This window comes from Magnolia sinica, chromosome 2, assembly GCF_029962835.1.
Source record: "Magnolia sinica isolate HGM2019 chromosome 2, MsV1, whole genome shotgun sequence".
Lineage (NCBI taxonomy): Eukaryota > Viridiplantae > Streptophyta > Magnoliopsida > Magnoliales > Magnoliaceae > Magnolia > Magnolia sinica.
The window spans coordinates 138,714,244-138,735,861 of record NC_080574.1 but is presented as its reverse complement, the minus strand read 5'-3'; the positions used below and the strand labels follow the sequence as shown (position 1 = coordinate 138,735,861).

At 40.4% G+C, this 21,618-nt stretch overlaps 2 protein-coding genes across 4 annotated transcripts; both read right to left on the bottom strand.

Moving 5' to 3' along the window:
* Positions 1 to 203: 203 nt before the first annotated feature.
* On the bottom strand, positions 204 to 1,449 carry LOC131237917 (desiccation-related protein clone PCC6-19-like). The gene is made up of 2 exons (XM_058235982.1): positions 1,111 to 1,449; positions 204 to 643 (listed from the first exon to the last, which is right to left on the bottom strand). Exons 1-2 carry the CDS (start codon positions 1,414 to 1,416, stop codon positions 434 to 436), a joined length of 516 nt encoding a protein of 171 aa, XP_058091965.1. The 5' UTR covers positions 1,417 to 1,449; the 3' UTR covers positions 204 to 433.
* Positions 1,450 to 9,355: 7,906 nt separating this feature from the next.
* On the bottom strand, positions 9,356 to 21,384 carry LOC131237916 (uncharacterized). 3 transcript variants are annotated; one of them, XM_058235979.1, is made up of 5 exons: positions 21,282 to 21,384; positions 21,012 to 21,048; positions 19,079 to 19,514; positions 10,577 to 10,608; positions 9,356 to 10,458 (listed from the first exon to the last, which is right to left on the bottom strand). In XM_058235979.1, the coding sequence occupies exons 3-5, from the start codon at positions 19,404 to 19,406 to the stop codon at positions 9,505 to 9,507; spliced, it is 1,314 nt and encodes a 437-aa protein (XP_058091962.1). In that variant the 5' UTR covers positions 19,407 to 19,514; positions 21,012 to 21,048; positions 21,282 to 21,384; the 3' UTR covers positions 9,356 to 9,504. The 3 variants fall into 3 exon arrangements, with proteins under 3 accessions (XP_058091962.1, XP_058091964.1, XP_058091963.1); XM_058235981.1 differs by lacking the exon at positions 21,012 to 21,048 and having other exon boundaries at positions 21,282 to 21,365; XM_058235980.1 differs by lacking the exon at positions 21,282 to 21,384 and having other exon boundaries at positions 21,012 to 21,069.
* Positions 21,385 to 21,618: the final 234 nt, after the last annotated feature.

Genomic DNA, 21,618 nt, shown 5'->3' with positions numbered 1-21,618 from the left:
GGTGAGCTATATATATGGTGGTGAAATGGCTACAGAAGTGTTTAAGAGGAAAGGAGGGAACAAATATTGGATTCCGGTACTGCTCTAATACCATATATTCCGGTACTGCTCTGATATATATATACCATGAAAAGGTATTGAATATGTGAACGTTTTTCAAATCCAAAAGATGGACGTACGGGATGGAGGCCTTGAGTTTCAGATCCAAAACACAAACGAGCCCAATCATTAGACAATCAAACCACTAGAGGGTAAAATTACAACCGGCCCAAATCCAAACTTCTCCATGATAATAAGAAAAAAAAGCATCACATGATCCAAGGGCTAGACATATACACACGAATGCACATGCACACGTGCAAGAGTCAGCTTATTCTCTTTTTACATACACTATACTATATTTATCATGAGGTAGCGGCATCAACACGCAAGTCTAGTGGTGGCCGGGCAGCTTCTCCTTGATTTTCTCCAAAATGCCCTTCTTCTCCGGAGAATGCTGGTCGGGGTGCCCGACGTACTGCCCGCCCTCGTGCCCGAACCCGGACGGCTCGGTCTCAGTCTTGTGGCCACCTGGCAGCTTTTCCTTTATCTTCTCCTTCAGTCCCTTCTTTTTTCTACGCCCTCCCTGCCCGTCATCCTCCGACTGTACACAAACACTCAAAAAGAACGGTCAGTAGTTATTGGTATCTCGATCAATACCGTCTAAATTGTGGGTCAGTAGTTATTGGTATCTCCGTCATTTAGACGACTTGGATCATCTCTGTCCATCAGGAAACTAGAATCATTTTCAATCCCTAGTGGGTCCCACTAGGACATTCCTTATTCAAAGATAACCCTGCCACGTGTAATATAGCAATATTGGCTTTTCTAGCCGTACGTGTGATCTCACCAGGACTGTTGGACTACGTGGGCCTGTCTCGATGGTTTGTTGGCCCGAACAATCCTGACCATCCGATGCGGGGACCAACTTTGAACAGCTAGAATACAATGGTCCATGGCCCCACAATGGACGGTCTGGATTTACAGGAAATGGCCAAATCACCAAAAAAAAAATAATAATAATAATAAATAAATAAATAAGAGGCTGACACGTGTACAAAACCAACTTACCGAGCCAGAGCTAGAGCTGGAGCTCCCGGATCGATGAAGCATGCCCGAAAGGCCATGACGCTGCCCCTGCTGCTGGGGCCCACTGCCAACGCCCGCACCCATTGCACCGGTCTGGTGGCCCGTTGGAGCCATCATCCCACCATGCATGCCCGAGCCATGCATCATACCTGGTTCTCCAACACCCTGACCTGTTTGAGCCATCCCACCATGCATGCCCGAGCCAGGTGCACCTGTTTGGTGGATTGGGTTCCCATATTCGTCTGTTTGGCGATTTGGGTTTCCATATCCATCACGAAAATCTGACATTTTCTTCACAAATCTTATAAAAATGAGTCTGGATGGGACGATAAGCAGGAGTTGTGGGGTTTATATAGGTAGGGCGGGGGTGTACAGGTGTCTCGTGCAGTCACGTGATTCTTACACGTGTCAACTTCATGACAGGTGCATTGAATATAGCTGTGACACGTATTGGAATCGGTCGTCGCGTCTCGTTGAGCATATCCGGTGAGTTATTTCATACTCTGGTAGCGCATGGTACCTGATACGCAGGTACAGCATAGAAATTGCATGCGTGACATACGTTAACTGAAACCAAACCGCCTAAATTATGTAACACACGGCTATTAAGTCACAAACAGAAAATGCGATTGGTTGGAGAAACTTATCTTCTTAAACAGAACCATTGATTTCAACCGTCCAGTAAGTGTCCATCGATTCGAACGGTATGTAATCAAATAAGTGAAAATTACTGTTAATAATACATCTGAATGGGAACTCATAATTTGGACGGTTCAATTTCAATCACTTGTTTTCCATATATATAATTTTTAGTGCGTGTGTACCGTCCATCATACTCTGCCAGATTATCAAAGATTTCCTCATTAAGTTGGGGAAATGCTAAATACACTCGCTCGCATGTCGGCATTGGACTTCGCGGCACACGCACCTACTTTGAAAGCATGTGATTGCTTACTGTCCTTCCCACTTAGGGGGTGCACATTGAACCGGTAGAATTATGGAGCGGATCGGAATTGACCAAACGGTTCGGTTTGGTCTGATTCTAAATGGCACTGATTTTGATTTTGGTTTAAAAAATTAAAGAACGGATTACATCGGTTTGATTCTCGATAGGGGTGTACACAAACCGAGCTAGCTCAGTTAGCTTGCTTGACTCGACTAAAAAAAGCTCAATTCAACTTGGTTCGAAGTTGAGTTCGAGCTGAGTCGAGCTAATTTTTTGAGCTCAAAAATGAGTTCGAGTTAAGTTCAAGCAAGCCCTAGCTCGACTTGACTCGGATTGAATCTAGCTCGAATCGAACTCGGATTGAACCAGTTTGGTGACTCGGTTACTTTGCCATTGATGTTGCTCACCAAGTGTTTGATAAAATGACTCAACGATGTGTGGCTGGTGGCAAGGAAGGTATGTACATGAAACAAATGCCTTTTTTTTTTCCCTTAGTTTTTATGTTACTTAAAAGGTGTTTGATAAAATACCTGTAAAACCATTGCTTCTGTTTCACATATAGAGGGATTTTGAAGGTGCAGTACAGGTGTTTGTGGAAATGCCTCAATGGCGAACTCGGCTCGATCTTGGCTCAAACTCAGCCCGAGCTGCTGATCGAACCGAGCCGAGCTGGCCAGTCAGGCTCGAGGACCAAGCCGAGCCGAGTTTGAGCTAAGGTTAGCCAATGGCCGAGCTAAGTCGGGTTGAGGCCAGCTCGACTCGGTTTGACTCGCTGGACACCCCTAGTTCTCAGTTTGGGGGTATGTAGAACTGAACCGAACCGAACCGTGAACCGATCCGTAGAACTGAACTGTGGATCCAAACTGCGGAACTGAACCATGGAATCGAACCTAGAACCGAACTTGGAATCGAACCAGGAACCCTTTGATTATTTCCATATTTAACTCATGATTTATGGTTTACAATGTACCATTTGATTGTTTCCATAAATGTATTTTAGCACACCTTATACAATATCTAAACCATTCATCAAATGGATCACAACACGAATGGACATGCGCGAGATTATAAAATAAAACATGTAATTAGCCTGGATTATAAAAGCCCAAAACTGTGGAACCGATCTAGAACCGAGCTAGTTTTAACAATCCAGTTCCGATTCGGTTCTAGGTTGCTAACGGTCTAGTTTCGGTTTCGAATATCCTAAAACCATTGGGAACAGTTCGGTTCCAGTTTCACCCTAGAACTGGACCGAATTGACCGATGTGCACCCCTACTCCTAGTACCCATGTCACTACTGGTTAGGGCACTGTAATCCCCACTATTTCATGCATGCCATACGTTCATCTCATTTTAGGGCATGAGCCCAAAACTCAGTTGTGTTCATCCTCATTGTTGCCAATTTTTGGTAAAGTTAATTAGAATAAGTTACGTGTGATTAGGATGAATTTACATGGTGAATTTGGAGATCTTTAAAGATATATAAAGAGGATTTTATAACAATATATCTAGAGTGTATTGAGGGACGCCATGTCATCCATTAAATGGTTGTTTGAAGAGTGATCGTATAAAAGTGGTTACAAGACATATGATAAAATTATATGGAAGAAGAGTTAAGACATGTAAAACAGTTTCGGCAATAGCAAGAACGTTGGAAGTATCTAAATGGCCAAATCAAGGCTATAAATAGCAAAGAAATTCACCAGAAAAATTTGTCTCATATGAATCCAATCAAATCCAATATATCTTTCAATTATCTTTTGATTATCCTTTCAATTACCTGTACTCTACATTTTTGCAAGTCAATTATATTTTTTAGTGTAATCTTTTACTTTTTGCATGTTGTTTGCATTCTATAGTTAATCGGGTAGCTGGTAATCTTAACTGTAATTTGAGTATATGCTCATACGTCGGATTATGTTCCCCATCTAGGAAAGTGTTCTGCAATTGCTCTTCACGACCAACTTTAAGGTTTCCTTTCCTATATTTTATTTTATCTGCATTTGAAAAATTCTTTTATAGGAAAGGCAAACGTATAACACATCATTAAAGGATGAACCCTACCCTCTGAATATCACCTAATCCGATTTACATACTGAGTTGGTGGCTGAATAGGCGACCGATCTCAATTGATCTCGGTCATATACTATATATCTGCCTATATCAGTACTTGGGGTCATAGTTGTTCGGTTTGAATTGAGTCGCAAAATCAATTTTGACATGCCCGCACTTATCATGTGATTAGAACTGAAAATCATGCAACAACAAATTGGATTGAAACAATGATGATTCGACGCCCACCACAAAACTTTATTAGGCTATAAATGTTTTTGATCAAGCTGATATTTGTGTTTTTCCTTCATAGAGGTCGAGCTAATCAACATTGGATAGCAAAAATTATTGCTACAAGCCTTGGGAAGTTTTTAATGGGAGGCATACAATCACCCCTCTTTCCTATACTGCGGTTCACCTAAGAATTGAATATGCTTTTTTTTTTTTTAGATTTATAGACACCGTACCCTCATACCAACAAACTGATTGAATTTGACCGAGACAACTCAACCCAATTTAGTGACTGAACCCTAGAAACCCTAATCCTAGAAATCTAAACTCTAGGTACTTAAAACCCGAAATCTCAGAACTTAACCACATAGTCAACTCACCTAATCAAAATAAGCCCAACAAGACCAGGCTTAAACCAAACCAAGCCCAAATACAAAGCCCATAAAGAAAATTCGCAGATGTAGCAAGGGAGCACCTAGGGACCCAGAGCTCCCACACACTTGGGGAAGCTCACCTACCAAAGTAGGGAGCCAGTTGTGGCTCTGGTGGCACCCTGGGCGTCGTCGCCACTTGGCAAGCCCCATGCCTTAGCAAGAGGTCTCCAACGCATGTGGAGGTCTTCCTGAAGAGATGTGCAATTGTGTAAAGAGGTGCGAAGACCTCTGTACCCTTCCCTTAGGCCTAAAATTATACTTTTACCAATCAATCCAACCATCCAGATCATGCCACATGGTAACCTTGAATCCTAGTATTCCAAGCCATTTTAAGCCCTAGACTTTTCAAGAATTACAGAAACACCAAGTTTGGAGACAATAAATAGCCCCCTTTTCTCATTTGATCCATCGAGAAAATCCAAGATCATTCAAAAGCATTCACAACACTCTCAAGTCCAAGTATCCCCCTTAGCCTCTCGTTTCCATACCTTCACCAATGAGAGTGAGAGTAGTAAGAATCCAACCCATGCCTAAATCTCTAACCTCTTAAGCTACCCAAGCTCTAATCCAAGCCACTCAATCTAATCCTTGCAATATCACCATCCATCCTATTGCCCAACTCTTAATCAGTTTCATCCTTCTTACATATGCATCGTGCAATACATATTCCCTTCTCCGCCTCTACTTTTCTTATTCATATCATTGTGCGCCTAATCAATTCAAACATATACTCTGTGGCTTGTTGAGTTAATCGGATCTTACCCACAAAAAATTTGAACTGATTGGTTTATCGCTTAAAAAAGTGGAAGAGTCAAGGTGGATTTATCCAGCTGAAAATTGTTGCTTTGTCATAGGCATTGCATTCAACACCGCATCACATGCACAACATTACATATATAGCTTCAGCACATTGCATACATAGCATTTAACACTCAACGTATGCTCTGCGGCCTACTACCATAGTCGGATCCTGGCCATCAGAAATTTGAACATATTAGTTTAAGCACTTCAGCATGTGAAAGAGCCAATACGGATTTATCTAGGCAAGATTGAAGTTTGTCATAGGCATAGACATTGTATTTAACACAACATTATATACACTTAGCATATCATTAGTGTGCAAGAACTAATCTTAGTCTTAAATAATTCGTGAGATCTTGTGAGGTAAAGACTGTACCTTTGTATGGGCAGAGTGCATGCCTAACACCTTCCTCCCTTTCTATAAGCATGGTCCCTTAACCTGAAATCTTCAGTCCTAAATTAGTAAGTCATTTTAGGATTGAGATCCTGTGAGTTATCATTTCTAATCTTTTTACAAGGTCTAGTTGACTATAAGAAGGAAGTAATTGACTAGTGGCGACTCCAGTCAAGCATAATACCCTCTCCTTCATACTTTAAACGTCAATCCGCCCTTGAGCACGATCCACCTCAAGATCTAACGTCAACATGATCATACCCTAAAATGAACTGGCAAAATGAATGGATGGCATGGATAAATCATATACATCATGAGTGGGCCCACGGAGCTTTTCTAGCACCAACAAGGACCGTCGTTTGTGCTATGTGCTGCCCTACACAATCCAAGTCCACAGATGGGTCACAAAAATTACAGACTTTTTTTCTGCACACGCATTCACACCCCACACACACACTCATGCACTCACACTACAATATGATTTCACAACCATGGGTTTTTGAACCCATGACCTTGCGTTGAAACTCTTATGAGTAGGGGTGTCAATAGGACAGGCTCGGACCTGAAAAATCAGAATTTTGAATAATGCCGGCCGAAGTAGTTCAAAATACAGGCTGAGACTTACCCCAGGCCTGGCCTTGCTTGTGAGTCTACCACTGAGGCGTGAGTAAGGACCCCAGAAATTACAGACTTGTTTCAAGTGCTCTTCTGGTGTAAGCCAACGAATGGCGGAGATTCGAATAGCTAAATCTCCAAACTCAACCACATGATATGTGCACGAATCAGACGTTAGGAATCAGCATCCATCTACAGTGGGTTCTACAACTTAGCCGGTTTAATTTTGAGGTTGTATAATTTCTAAGTACATGAGTATCAACCGTCATGCCCTGCCAGATTATCAAATGATTTCCACATTAATTATTGCGTTTGCTATGTGAATTTGGATCACTTTATTATTATTATTATTAGCTTGTTAGTGCTCACTGTTAGCGACCCCCACTTTGGAATCGATACCTCAGTGTTGAAATGACGTATCTTTTACTCAGTCTACCACTTGAGCTATGGATCAGGGTGTGTGAATTTGGATCACTTATTTCTACTTTTAGCTATTAATTTGGTAGCCATAAACTCGTGTGAATTTGGACAAATCTATGTGTTCCACAATTTGGATGGTTTGGATGACTATTCATGATTACCATGTCCGAGGAAAATGAGTCACCACCGTTAATAAAATTATGATGAACTATTATTGTATCTATCGCTCATGGTTACCGGCAGAGGAAGGGAACAGAATTGTCTCCAACACCCAAAGCTCTGTGGGGTCCATCATGTTGTATATGTATAATCCATTCCGTCCATTAGGCGAAAAGAATTATTTTGACCGTACATGTAAATGATAAGCCTGATTAAAAACTCATATTGGCCACATCGATAGGAACAATTAAGTTCATAAGGTGTGGTCCGACTGAGTTTTGTATCAGGTTGATTTTTGTATTCTCTTCATCCTGATGAATTACACCTGATTGACGGGTTTGATGTACACCAAGGTGGCCCACACACAAACGTACGGTTGGCATCCCTTCTCCATTGTTTCATGTGGAGTGGCCCATGCAATGGATCTAGCTGATTTTTGGTCTTAATGCCTAACACGAAGGATATAACCTGATAGATAGAGTGGATTTTACATATACAACATGACGGGCCCACCCTATCACAGCTACCGCACGGGTTCGGATATCACCACGGACTGCATCTGACATGTTGATCTGAACCGTTCGTATCCTAGACTTTATGCTACAGGGGGTACTTTAAAAACGTTTGTTGAACGGATGATTTTGTAGGAAGAAGAAATTAGAGTATTAAAAGTGGAATATTAATGGCTCATGTCCAAATCCAAGGGTCAAAAGGTTAGTATCATCAACACAGCTTGATTATTAGGTAATAGCTTCTAAGACATTAATGAGAACATGAACGGTTCAGATCATCGTTTAAGATAGAGTCCCGGTGAAAACCCACCCTCGCACGGAGAATCTTTCCTCTCCGGTGCCCGTTTCCTATCAAAACACAGCGTGTTGCTTTCTTCTACCGGGTAGTGCAGCCATGTAGGGTCACGTTTCAATGATGGAAGGGTAATACCCACAAAAGTCTTCCGTTTTGAAGATCCTACCAATGGCTTGAAAACAACAGTCAAAAGTGACAGCTTACGTTCAACGAGGAGAAGTCAAATGTTTGAAGGATTGCATTATTTTAATGTAAGATTTTTTTTTTTTTTTTTTTCTGGGTATACACCATCGGTGGTGGGTCCCATCGCATAAACCATTTGGACCACTGAAATACAAACCTGGATCTTACCAGCAAAGATTTATATGTGAATGTGTTGTGCTTGCTCACGTGAGATTCGCTGGAATTTTTGTGGTCGTAATGGAAAAGCGGAATAGATTGGAGAGTAAAATTGGAAAAGTAAAATAATAATAATAATGAATTGAAGCTGTTTTTGTTTAATTGCAGGAGGTGATAAGGCTAACTTTCTTAAACAAAGCTACATGGTGAGATCGGCATTTAAAGCATCATCAAGGAGGGGGCGATTGGTTATTCTCCCTCTATAAATCATCTATGTGCAACTGATTGAGGGACATGATCTTATTATGTAAGTAAAATCTTTGGGACATCTGCAGTAGGGCCAACCAGATGGATGGTCCAATCATCCCTGACCATGGAATTGTTTTGAGATCAATCAAGTCCAACAACACACATAACACATCAAAAATTTTCAATTTCTCGTAAATGGGTTGTAATCTGTGTCCAAGATCTCATGATTCTTCTTTTACTTTTGAATATGTTGCTTGTGTTTCATTCACGTCTTCTTACATTCACAAATTATATGTACACTAGTTTTTTGAATGTTTCAATTTTTTTAGTGTTGTATTAATGTCTCTTTTAACAATCCCTGAAGTTTCATAGAAAAACTCGACCAATTTCCCTATGTTTCCCAACAACAATAATACATTAAGCGATACAACCGATGTGTCCCATGCGATAACTGATAGGTATCGGTATCCCACGGGTTACGCAATAACGATACAAAAGACATCGCTTACCAGCTAGCTCTCCACTCAGAACACCTGTGACCACTATGATTTGCCATCATTGCAATGATTTGCTTGGATTCAAAGGTAAATGAAGATGGGAACACTTATATTTGGCCAAACGAAGATCATACCATCTGTATTCTCTCGTGTTTTTCTGGGGGTCGACATGGACTCTCTTGGGGTCACGGTTGATGGTTTCTGCTGCAAGGGACTCAAACACCAAAGTACCTTGGAACAAATTACTGAGGTTTATGAAGGAAATGCAAGCCGTTGGCAAGACTAGATGACAATTACTGAATTTATTAAAGTGCATAAAAAAGAAAGAAAGAAGAAAAAAAAGGGGGGGTATCACCTGTATCGAGTAAAGCAACATATACTAAACAGAAAGGAATGAGCTGCTCTCTTGCCACTTGCTAGCTGGGAGGAAGTTCATTCCCTGCGGTATCTTGCCCAGAATCCCTTCCTTCTTGTGGATTCAACCTCAGATGGGACACGGGTCGATCTCGAGCCGATCGAGAAGTGTCGCCTTAAAAAGGGCCTTCCAAAGGAGCTCTTCATGCTGGAACTAGCCCCCATCTTGGGGGGCCCTTTGCCCTCCCGTCTGGCGCTCTTCCGGTGGTCAGACATCATGTCCCCTTCGAGATCAACGTCTGCAACCCCAATCCGAGAGAGTTTATTTCTTGCCTTCCAATCAGCTTCTGCTCTCAATGCTTTTCTGTACATCTTCAAGGCCGGTTTCTCTCCTACAGTACATATGGGACAAGACGGGTCGTATCTATCCTTTTCTGTGGTTGTTTTTTCCAAGCATTCTGCATGGTAGACATGACCACAGACCAGGACAGCAACTACTGCGATCTCGTTGCAGCTCCATGACAATCTCTCTGTTAAGAGCTTGGAGCATATCCCACATGTCTGAAAATCCATGGAGGGAGAAGTTAACATAGGGCTGTTGGATCTGCTTGTCTTATGATGGCCGTAGCTTGTGTTCTCACTGTCGAAAGACCATCGCTCCCTTTGAGAAGAGGCTACAAGCTCGGAGAACATGTGCATGGACCAACCATCTGAAGACCCACCATGGGAACCCAATGCTGAGTCATTGCTGGAGGCGGGTAATGCAAAGGATTGTCTCCTTTCAGATAAAGAGTTATCATTTGGCGACTTGGGCGCCAGGATCTGGCTGTCGGAAGCTTGCCTTGAGAGATGGTAACTCGGCGAAGAGAGGGCTGCCTGCCTCGATGGAGTTTGATCCGCGGGGAGCGAGTAGGTCTGGGAAGATGAAGGATCTACCTTGGACATTGATGAAGAGGCAGTTGGAGGTAGAGAAACTGAAAGCTTCGGACTTGATGTGTTTGAAACTGCTGATGGTTTTGCAGAATCCCTTTCCTATGAAAATAGTGTAAATGGATTGTCAAATTAAGATCAGGCAGGTTTGGTCTCAAAAGCAGCAAAACGCACAAAGCCGTTTCTTCTACTAGCATCATTACAACTGATTCTGACTCACCTCAGGAGGGAGCCTGTGCCCCATGGGTAGATCTGTTACACAAATAAGAATATCAGACAACAATGCAAGAAGTGGAAACAATTTCTGGTTATTTAGAAAATTAAAATCAAGAAAAGGATGGAGAGACAGGGCATGGGAATTCTTCATTTGAGATTAAAATCCCCACTTCAGGTTTTTCAGAGGATAAAAATAAAAGAACAGATCAGTTCATACTATAGACAAACAAAAATAAGTCGTTATAAGAGTGACATGGAAACACGCCATTTCTCAATAGAATTGCAGTGTCAGGCATGGGTGTAGGAGGTCTGCTGGGCATTTCAGGATTTTAAAGGTCAAATATCTAACATACTAGCTTTGAAGTTTTCTATTGCTCGCCTATTAGTTATATACAGTTAAATGCATTTATATCTATTGTTATGCCTTCACACATATTTTACACTCACGTGAAATATCCAATAACAAAATCTGCTAGGGGAGACACTATTTACATTCACTTCATAGATAGACCCCCTGCTCTCAATTGTGTGCATGCGTGTGTGCGTGCGGACATATTAATGCATTCCGTTTTCAAATTCATGTTTGATGTCGACAGATATTTCGGACTCTAAATACAGTAATACACATTGGTCTCTAGCATAGGTCTCTAGATGTCCAAAGAGATTTCATTTTGTGACGAGTATTGTTCGGCCTACGGCTTGCACCTGGTGCATTGACAGAAACTTATCACCTCCTAGCAACAACAAGCAAGCAGTAACTGGAGGAAGTGCTGGAGATATCGAAAGGCATACAGAGAACAAATGCAACCAGGGTTAGTGACCGAGTGCTTTAAGGAAATATATCTTTTAACATTAAGAGATTCAGAATGGACGGGAAGATAGGGGTTGCCAAACCATTTGCAAGTTATAACAAATGCGAGTTAAGTAGCCTCTCCCAATATCTTCATGGTTCTCCACGGCCTCCCTCTGGTACATTACATAATCCACATGGTTCTTCAATTATTATTATTATTATTATTATTTCCATCCAATGAAAAACATAGTGAATTTGTCACTTTTTCCGACCATGTCAACATTGTTGTTGTTGTTATTATTATTATTATTATTTCCATCCAATGAAAAACATAGTGAATTTGTCACTTTTTCCGACCATGTCAACCTTGATGTCTCCAATTAATCTCCTCCCACCTTAACATGTATTCAAACTATTTTTATCTTGTTTTTCTTTAGCATCGGATGTATAATACCTCCATCGCTATTAACAGAAGCCTTCTTTCCTTTTTCTCACCTCTCTTGCCGTATCTCTATTCCAACTCTTAAAATTTCATTTGAGAATTATAAAAGATCCCCGTAAATTTGAAGCACCTGAACATCCATTTTAAGGAATTCCCCTATCCTTCACGACAAGCTTGAATATGGGCACCTGCAACTATCAATTTTGAATATAAAAGGGAAGGACCATCACCATACCTGAGGAATCAAGCAAGATTGTGCGACTGAAAGCTGGATACAGAATTGCCCAAATAAAAATGAAGTGCTCCTCTCAATTTCTTGACAAAGGATAATGGTCCAACCTGCACATAACTGGACTCAAATGGTTGTTTGCCTTACCACAAAAACGAGGCGCTTTTTAAAAGTCAATAATTCATGGCATTCACCAATTCCAAAAAATTCCTCATGCCATCTGTAGGTTTTCTACTCTCATCCACACACATCCATGTTGTCACATTGTTAGGAATGGATCACAATTCTATATAGTCTTGCAGAGTACCATACTGTGGATCTCTACATTTATTTTGTTCTATCTTTTCTTATCTCACGTAATATGTAATTTCCATATAAGCCTTCTCTTATTATAAATAAAGCCATCATATGAGAGGGATATAACTCTCTCCTTTTCTCCAAAGATCTCTTCTTTTCATATATCATGATTCATCACGGTATAGTGCCTTTATTAATTCCCTCTTTTCTCCCTCATCTATCATCCACCCACCATCCCCTTCTCTTTCTTATCTCCAATTTTCTTCTTTTCCTGAGGGTCCGTTCCAATTGAATGACCCATTAGGATTTTATTTTATTTTTAGAATGCTGAAAGAAGGGATTGCATAACCCATTATTGTCATAGGAAGATCTAATGGGATCTCTTCAAGGATGGTAGATATGATTGGCACCAGCTGTGAGGCCCCACACCCCAATGACCAACACCAAAAGGATCATCAGGTCCCACAAGCACCAACAGTTAGGCACGCAGCCCCCAAAATTGGCACTAGCAGACCCATCCTGCCCTCCCAACAATTGAGGCAGGGTTCACAAGCCACCATTTTTTTTGTTGTTTGCAGCACTAGCTTGGTCACCAACAGTAGTAGTGGATTCTAAAGGCCCAAATCGCCCGATCTATGACATTGGTTGGTTCATTTCCTTCAATTTCAGATGAAGGGAAGTTCTAGTGTTGATCAAAAGGTCCAGATGATGATGGACAACATGATCATCCTGGACTTGTGATCACCACCATTAAATTGGATAGTAAATGTTACCTGGAGTGGTTGCAGTCCGCAAAGGTGCGCATTGGAGCTATGAAGAAACTTGGATTTATAGCATGAAACAAGAGAGAACCATCAGTTGAGGATCCATCCCATGATGATTGGCAAAGTGAAAATCTGACTGTCATGTCTCGATTGTTACACTGTAATGGCAATGCAACCCAAAAATAAGTCATGTGCTGTTATTTTTTTAGGACAGCAAAGGAGATATGGGATACTATTGCAAAGACATTTTCTCAACAGCAATGACTTGACCCATCTCTATGAGCTTCATATAGAGATTGCCAATCTCCAGCAAGGGCAAAAGTCCATTGAAGAATACTTTGCCAGCTTATGCCAATAATGGGAGGAACTGGACCGTTTTTATCGTGCAAGGAACTGCACCATTGTCAAGCCATTACTTTCAAACCAGCAGATACCAAGAAACAACTGGAGCCCCCTAGGATTTTTAAATTTTTAGTTGGTCTTACCCCTGATTTGGAGTTACAGCGTGCACAGGTTCTTGGAGGAATTCCTTGCCTCCTTTAGAATCTGTATATAATAACCCTAGGGGTGGGGCTAATCAACAGGTAAACAATGGAAGTAACTCAGCAATTCTTGAAAGGTCTACCCTAGCAATCGATTTTAAAGCTTTCAAAGGAGCAGGACCTGGAAAGGAAAACATCCTATCTACACATGAGGATAAGCTTGTGTGTACCCATTATGGGGAAAGGCGGCATGTCAAAGAACAATGTTGGATCGTAAACCCAAGTCTTCACCAAAAGAGTTCCACAAAACGAAGGACCAATATGATTACAGTTGAGGGGGAGTAAGATTTCAGTATTCTTGATCCACGAGAAAAAACCATCCACTTTCTCCAGCAACAGCAGGGGAGGGGGGGAACCCACTATACAAATTTCCAGATGGAATGTGGGGCCACTGTGTCTGTGTTTCATCCAACCCAGTATCATGCCAACTGCCCAGAATGAAGAGACACACTCAAAGGCAAGCTATTCAGAATGTTTGGCATGTGAAATCCGTTTGGATTCCACGGATAACTTAATGACTATGCAACAATTATTTCCATGGTACCTGTAAAATTATGAATTCAAAAAATGGGGGGCTATTTAGATACAACTACAAGTGGAAATCCTAATTTTATTCGAGAACAGTCACCTCGTTTCATGTGCCAGGGAACTGCCACTGTGGATAAGTTTATGATTATGTTGTACAATCTATACTTCTTTCTGTCTCCAAATAGCCTGAGTTGTCTAGTGAAAGGGAATCCAATTTCTTTTCTTGGTGGATCCCATGTATCCATATGCAATTTTATGCATGTTGCACATTGCTCCTTGTGGTGTGTCCCACATGAGTTTTTGATAGAGATGATTCTTGGGATGAGTGGTGCTATTTTGGGGCACTACATTCATGATTTGGATTCCATATACACAGCACAGGTGGGCCCCAAATAGCTTGAACATCTGGTACTCACCATGCATTTGAATGCACACAACCATCCTTCAATGGATCTTTTGGTAACTGCAATTTGAATCGTAACTAGTATCTTGCAGATAGAAAAATCTGAATTTGTATCTTGTGAGGATTGCTAATTCCACTAGTATATATCTGTTTTCTATAACAACACGTGTGTAAATCCGCACACATCCACATGAGAAAACCCGTGCGATATGAAAAGAGTCTGAGAACTGAGCTTTCCACAAGGTTTGAAATAATACTTAGATCTTGTGCCTAAAAAATCAGACAAACTCACTCTTCAAGTAAGCTACAAAGTGCAAATTAAATTGGTAGTTAAAATTATTTTTCTAACAATTAATTTCTTTTGATACGTTGTGGCTAAAATGAATTGTAGAATGGCCTGATTTTATGCTGAAGATGCAAACAAAGTACCTTACCTGATGGAAAGCTTAGATCTTACACGTGTGTCCCTGCATGTGGATGTGTATGGCTCCCACGCACATGGATTTAGCAACCTCAGGTAGTTGTGTGTAAGGTAAGATACTTGGCAGAGAGTGATGAGCATGATAGATGATACACAAGCAGTTAAGAATAACTTGGAAATTGCTTACATGGCATAAAAGTATTTCAAACTAAATTGTTAATGCAGAGGCATTTTCACATTGGGCTCGAGTGGGATGGCCTACGGGATGCAGGGGCACACTTGAGGTGGGTGGCCAATGTGAGGTGAAACTCATGTAATGTGGGGCCCACGAGGGGGGTTTAGCCGAAGACATAACCCATGGGATGTGGGCCCTGGGCTATGAGATAAAGGGATTGATTCGTCACGCTCTATCAGTTTGAGCTTTTAGAGCAAGTGGTTAGTTGTCCTACGTCAAAGTGGTATCAGAGTAGGTTTCGTGTTTGAAACTTCTCACCGGGGGTGATTAATGCAAGGGCATTTTCATACCGGGCTCAAGTGGGGTGGCTTGTGGGATGCAAGGGCACACTTGAGGTGGGCGGCCCGTGTGAGGCGGAACCCATGTGATGTGGGGCCCACGAGAGGGGGTTCGGTCGAGGACCTAACCAATGGAATGTGGGGCCTAGGCCAAGAGATAAAGGCATTGATTCACCGCACTCTATCAGTTTGAGCTTTTAGAGCAAGTGGTTAGTTGTCCTGCATCAATTGTCTATATTATCATCTACAAATTTAGATGCATAGCAAACCAAAAATTATGCTTATTTGGTCATTGACCATCGGATTGGTGGACAGTTATTGGATGGTTGAAAATAAAATATGTTCAATGGTCCTGTTTCAACAAAAAAGTGTCCATACATAAGAGATCAGGATTGTTCAACTAATCTAATTTTAGAACTGTGACTTAGTGATATTGGAATGTTTAGCCAGTTTAATTTGAGTTAATGTATGTCATGTGAAATATTTCTAAGTGCTTGTTATAAAGCATCATACACTGCCAGAGTATTAAATGACTCCCCTCAAAACTGAATCTCTCTTCATTGGGAAAATGAAGAGTTGCTTTACCTCTATCATCAATTTCACATTATGGGTTGACTTGGGTCAACTTGGTTGGATCTCTTTGAACCGGGTCGCCCATGAATACCGGTTGGCACCCGTTTAATTTTTAAAAGATGGTCATGGATATACCTCATGATAAATAAGGATGAAGCTTCTAGGATTACTAAGATTTTTCATAAATTTTACCTAATACGACACCAAGATCAAGTGTTCTCATTCTGACAATGCCAAGGAATATCTATATCACAAGTTGTACAATCATTTTGTAGAACAAGGAGTAGAGTTTCAACCATCTTAACCATAAACTCTGCAATAGAATGATGATGCAGAATGGAAGAATGACCACCTCTTAGAGGTCCCGAGATCACTTCTGGTGGGCATGTCAATTCTAAAGTCTTACTGCAATGAAGCCATTCCTATGGCAACCTATGTACTCCCCTATCAAGATTCTTGAAGGTGGTTACTGGTTATCCATAGAAAATTTTGACACCAAAACTACATCTTTCACCATACTCCTAAAGTATTCGGGTCCGTTTGCTTTGTTCATATTTTGGGCCACGTTATAGAAAACAATGCACTGCCTCCCATACACTTTTGAAGAAGCATGGGTTGCATGAAGTCATACACACACCATAGTAGGCCACCTAAAAAAACTGAAAAGATGAAACAAAATGCATAGCAACACCTATCGTACAACATTGCATATTTTGGTCCACTATGGTGTGCGTATGGTATGGATTTAACTTGTTTAGTCCATCCCGTGGGCCACCACTCGACAATGGTGATTTTTTGGTGTTGCCCTATGGTGTAGTGTCTTGTTTTTTGTACTTCTGGTTGTCCATTATTTTCTATGGTTAAATACTTGATGTTAGTATGTTATTTGTCATTTATTGTGAATTGAGATTACTGATTTATGATTTGTGAGTTTGTGACTTGTGAATTTTTTATTTTTTAGTGAACCAAAACGAGAAAGATATCATAAGGAAGAGAGAGATTTTTCTTAGAAATATGTGGCCGATAATCCACTCGAACAAGCTCATAGAAATTATGTGGTCAAAGGTGTACGGGAGGCGCGACTTGCCTAAAGCATCACTTGGAACCTACAATGGGATAAAGTTGTGCCCGAAAGTGACAGAAGAAGCCAAGGAGTGTAGAATGGGTTTGAAAGATTGTCATGATGAGAAAGATACAACAAATGAGGTGTTTCGGGGTATAGGGAGGGGCAGAACGACATAATGTTCCGGTTCTGTTAGTGATAGCATTGGTGCGGGTAATGATATGTTTGTTGGCAGTGGATCTTCTGGTAACCAACCGATGACGAGTAAGGAGTCCTATGAATCAATTTGTTAGCAATGAACAACGACAAACCACATTGAATTCAAGGCGGAAGAAGGGAGAGAGAAAAGAAGTGTGTAGGGTGATTGGGAGGATTTTTTTGTGTGAGGGGGAGGGATGCTTTGTCGTTCAACATGTGTAATAGCCCATACTTTTCAGCATTATGTGAGGCTATTGGAAAGTTTTGGCTGGCATTGAAAGCACCATCCATGTATGAGATGAGAACATGGATGCTAGAGGAGGTTGGCAATGTTGATAATTTAATGAAAGGATACAAGGATTCTTAGAAAACTCATGGGTGTTCAATAATGTCCGATGGTTGGAGGGATGGAAAGACCATTGACAGATGGAAAGAATAGAATTCAAACCCGAGTCCAACTTATGACCCAAGCCCAGACATTTACTAAGCGGTCCAAAATTTAAACCCAGTGCATAAACAGGTTCCAAATTTAAGCCTGCAGTCCAACCTGGATGAGTTAATTGGCTAAAGCCGCATTCAATTTGACCCATCAACATAAGGTGCTGTGGAGGCTAAGTTTGCTTGCTGTCCTTTGGGCTTCATTGGTAGAGAGGAATGGGAAATGTTTTTGTTATGATAGTAAAAATGTTGGCAAGGTTTTGAGGAGGGTGATGATGGTTTGTTGTGGAGTGGGTATCCTGTATAAATGGGTTGAAGGATTGTTGTTTACCTTTTTAGTTTGCAGTTTTGGGCCATCTCAGTGCTTCTTTTAATAAAATAATCGTTATCTTTCCACCCAAAAAAAAAAGACCCATCGAATTAGCATGACTATTTTTCAGGCGATAGTACTAAAGAGTTTGGGGATTAAACCATTTTATTACTCTTTTGTAAGTCTTATAAGGCAGGCGGGAAGGATGGGCTCAGATCAAGCTCAAACCATTTAGTTGACAGGACTAATTTCCAGGCTTGAAACCAACCCATTTACTTAATAGACCCGATATTGGTCCATCCTGACTGAGAAGTGGGCCAGTTCAGTCTCCACCCAACCTGCAGGTTGATCCGACCCATTGTCACCCCAAGAAACAAGAAGAAAACGCTGACAGGTCACCATATGCATGTTGTACACAATGCATTCTATCAGACAACGACGATGCCCTGGCATTTCCAAACGGTTTTGGCACACATGACTGTCAAATTTCTCATTAACTCCATAACCTGATATTACTATTTCAAAATATCACTTCCGTCATAACAATTCAATTTGTAGAGTCCAACCAAACAAGGTATCATACTGTGCATGGAACCATGCTAAATGGTTGCCTTAAATTATGCACATATAAGACTTATGTAACATTTTCCCAGGAAGCAGGAGCTAGTGCAGCCCAAAAAGAAATATATAAAACAGTAGAGATAGACCTGAAGCATTGAGGAATTACGAGATTCAAACGCAGGAGCAGCCCAACCTAAGTAAAAATTATTTTGACAACATTGAAAATAATCTCAATTATTGATTTAGAAAAAAAAAAAAACAAAAAGAAAATGTTTGAGAATCACATTTTCCTAGCTAACTTAAATTCTTTGAGACAAGATACAAACACGTACTCGAATTTTCCTAGCCAACTTTCTTAAATTCATTGAGACAAGATAGAAACATCTAATGTGAAAAAATAAAATAAATGTTCTCAAGCCAAAAATTGTTACCTGGAGCACCATTTCTAGAGGTCCCAGTAGTTCCCTTGCAAATGAGAGACTTCTGCCATGTGGGTGTCTGAAAATTCTCCACTGGGCTTCCCTCATCTGAAAGAGCTTCTGTTTCTGTTTCTAACCCGCCCTTGATTTCGAAACCAGCATGCTGGGAGTTCCCACGAGGAAATGGCACCTGGTTATCCATGCTATCCTCAACATGTGTTCGTGCATCCCATCGAAAGCTCCATGACGGTGAATATCTAATGTTCCTAGTTGAATGCTGACTGCTAGTTCTGTTCGGTAGAGTTTTGTCTCTGGCAGCAACACAACAGGCAGAGCCCATCCTTGCTCACATATATAAATTCCTCCAGACTTAAGATCAAAAGTTCTGGATTCTTCTAAAATTTGGCATACCAATGTTCATGGAAGAAATCCAAATTTTCAGTTGTTCCTGTCAAAAGGGTAAAATACACATATAATCCCAAGCGTGCAAGTATCTAATCTTTGATAAATTTCAATGAAATTGCATGTGTGGAATAAATAATCAAGCAAACAAAATCAAACTAACGGGAAAAGCCTAGCCACCAAGCAATCCATCATAAAATAACAAGGAGATGAAGATGATCAAAGAGGAACTCGTAGAAATGTCTAAAGAATCAATAACCAAATAATTAAAACTTTTCCGTATTAAAACACGTGAATTCCACAAAAAAGAAAAAAAAAAATCAAATGTTTTTAGGTTAGAGATTATGTGTTATTCAAATACAGCAACCAAGGGACACTACCTTTATGTAACAGTAACTTTCATTATGGCCATTGATAGAGTGGAATGGTGGAAAAGGATTCATGTAGCTGAGCCCAATTAGTTGGGCTAAGGCTTAGATGATGATGATGAACTTTCATTATAACAGTTCTTTAAAGATAATATTATAATTAAAAAAATGCCTGGCATGATAGTTTAAACAGACAATATAACAGTTTCCATTTTATAAATACCATTATTTAGGTAACGGGCATTCTTTAGAAAAGGAACAGTGAAAAAGCCTTCCACGCAACCACAATTGATCTTTCTCTGCCTCGACATGTTCCAAAAATTCCTCACCCAACTTCCAAACCATTAATACAAAACAATTTATGAAACAATCTTTGACATCAAATCTAGAAGTGAAGTGTCCTCTTTAAATTCAAAACCAAATCACCAGCCAAAACAGTACAAAATATTGAAAGCAAAAGCAATTTGATTCCTACACCAAGAAAAAAACACTACTTCAAGAGAAAACCCAGAATACCAAGGTAAAAGAAACAAAAAAAGTAATGGCAGTCAAATCCACCAATAATGCTCAAGGAAACTAACTTCTCATATTCACTCAAATAATCTTTTTATTGGTAAATTCAATTGAACAAATTCAACATCCAATCATGAAGAAATCCATAGAGAAGCAGAAAGGAGTTGCAAAAAAGAAAATTTTCTGAAATAATAATAGTAAAGAATCAAATCAGCTCAAAAGGGGGGGAGGGGGGGAATGAAGAAAAACAGCACTGAAATCCATCAGTTCCCATTAAAGTTCACAATAAAAGACAAAGAAACCCACCATTATTAGGTCAAAACAAATAGAATTTATCCACAAAAATCAGCAATCCCACTCAAATCCGCCACCACTCGTCAAGTCGAGAAGAACTTAAGTTCTAAAAATTCAAGAATTTCTTTATAAAAGAAAAAAAAGGGAAAAATCAAATCTGATGCTTGTAAGGACAAAATGAAGCCACAAAACGGAGAATATCTAGAGTCGAATTTCATCAGTTTCCTAATTGTCACAGCACGAGTTCTAATCAGAATCCCATGGAAGTATCCCTCGGTACTACAAAGGAAAACATTTTCCGTTCTCCATTCTCCGATCCAATTGAATAAATTCTTCCAACAATGTAAAGAAAATCAAATCTGCCATACCTAAAAATCAGTTTCCATCCATTTCCGAAGATCGCAGCTGTAAATCCCCAAAATACAAAGAATCCTACCAAAATTAGGTCAAAATGAACAAAAAAAAAAAAAAAAAAAAAAAAAAAAAAAAAAACAGAACTTTCAGTTGAAAACTAGGTTTCCTGATCCGATCCCAGGATTTCCCCGCTCTTCAGCATCCAGGACCAGAAAATCGCAAAAAGATAAGACGAATCTACGTGTAGAACAAAGAAAATCTGAAAAAGATGAGATAAAACGTACCTCTGTAGCTTCTCTGACAGAGAGGGAGAGGGTGAGAGACGGCAGGTTCGGAGAGAGAAAGGGAAGAAAATGAGTGGGGGAGTTTTGAAAGGGTATTTATAGGTCCGTCAGAGTCTGTTTGATTTCCCGGCAGTACGGGTGCCGTTAGTTTTGACGGAACGAGTTGAGGCGTTCGTGGCACGCGTGGCGATGCTGCCACGTAGGATATTCGGTTTTTTCCTGAAAAACTTCTAGCTGCAGTCGCGCGCGTGTAATTTTCCGTACTCGCTGTTTGCTCATGTCGTATTATCAAACGTAGGATAAATCCAAGCTTTTTATCGTGTAACAACAACTATCT

What these genes read in the sequence shown, in the direction of transcription:
- LOC131237917 (XM_058235982.1), bottom strand. Translation starts at nt 1,416, where the DNA reads ATGTCAGATTTTCGTGATGGATATGGAAACCCAAATCGCCAAACAGAC. An exon ending in CCAGCTCTAGCTCTGGCTCG is followed by an intron (nt 644 to 1,110) that starts GTAAGTTGGTTT and finishes GTTTGTGTACAG; the next exon opens with TCGGAGGATGACGGGCAGGG.
- LOC131237916 (XM_058235979.1), bottom strand. Translation starts at nt 19,406, where the DNA reads ATGGGCTCTGCCTGTTGTGTTGCTGCCAGAGACAAAACTCTACCGAAC. An exon ending in CTCTAGAAATGGTGCTCCAG is followed by an intron (nt 10,609 to 19,078) that starts GTAACAATTTTT and finishes TTTGTGTAACAG; the next exon opens with ATCTACCCATGGGGCACAGG. An exon ending in GGCACAGGCTCCCTCCTGAG is followed by an intron (nt 10,459 to 10,576) that starts GTGAGTCAGAAT and finishes CTATTTTCATAG; the next exon opens with GAAAGGGATTCTGCAAAACC.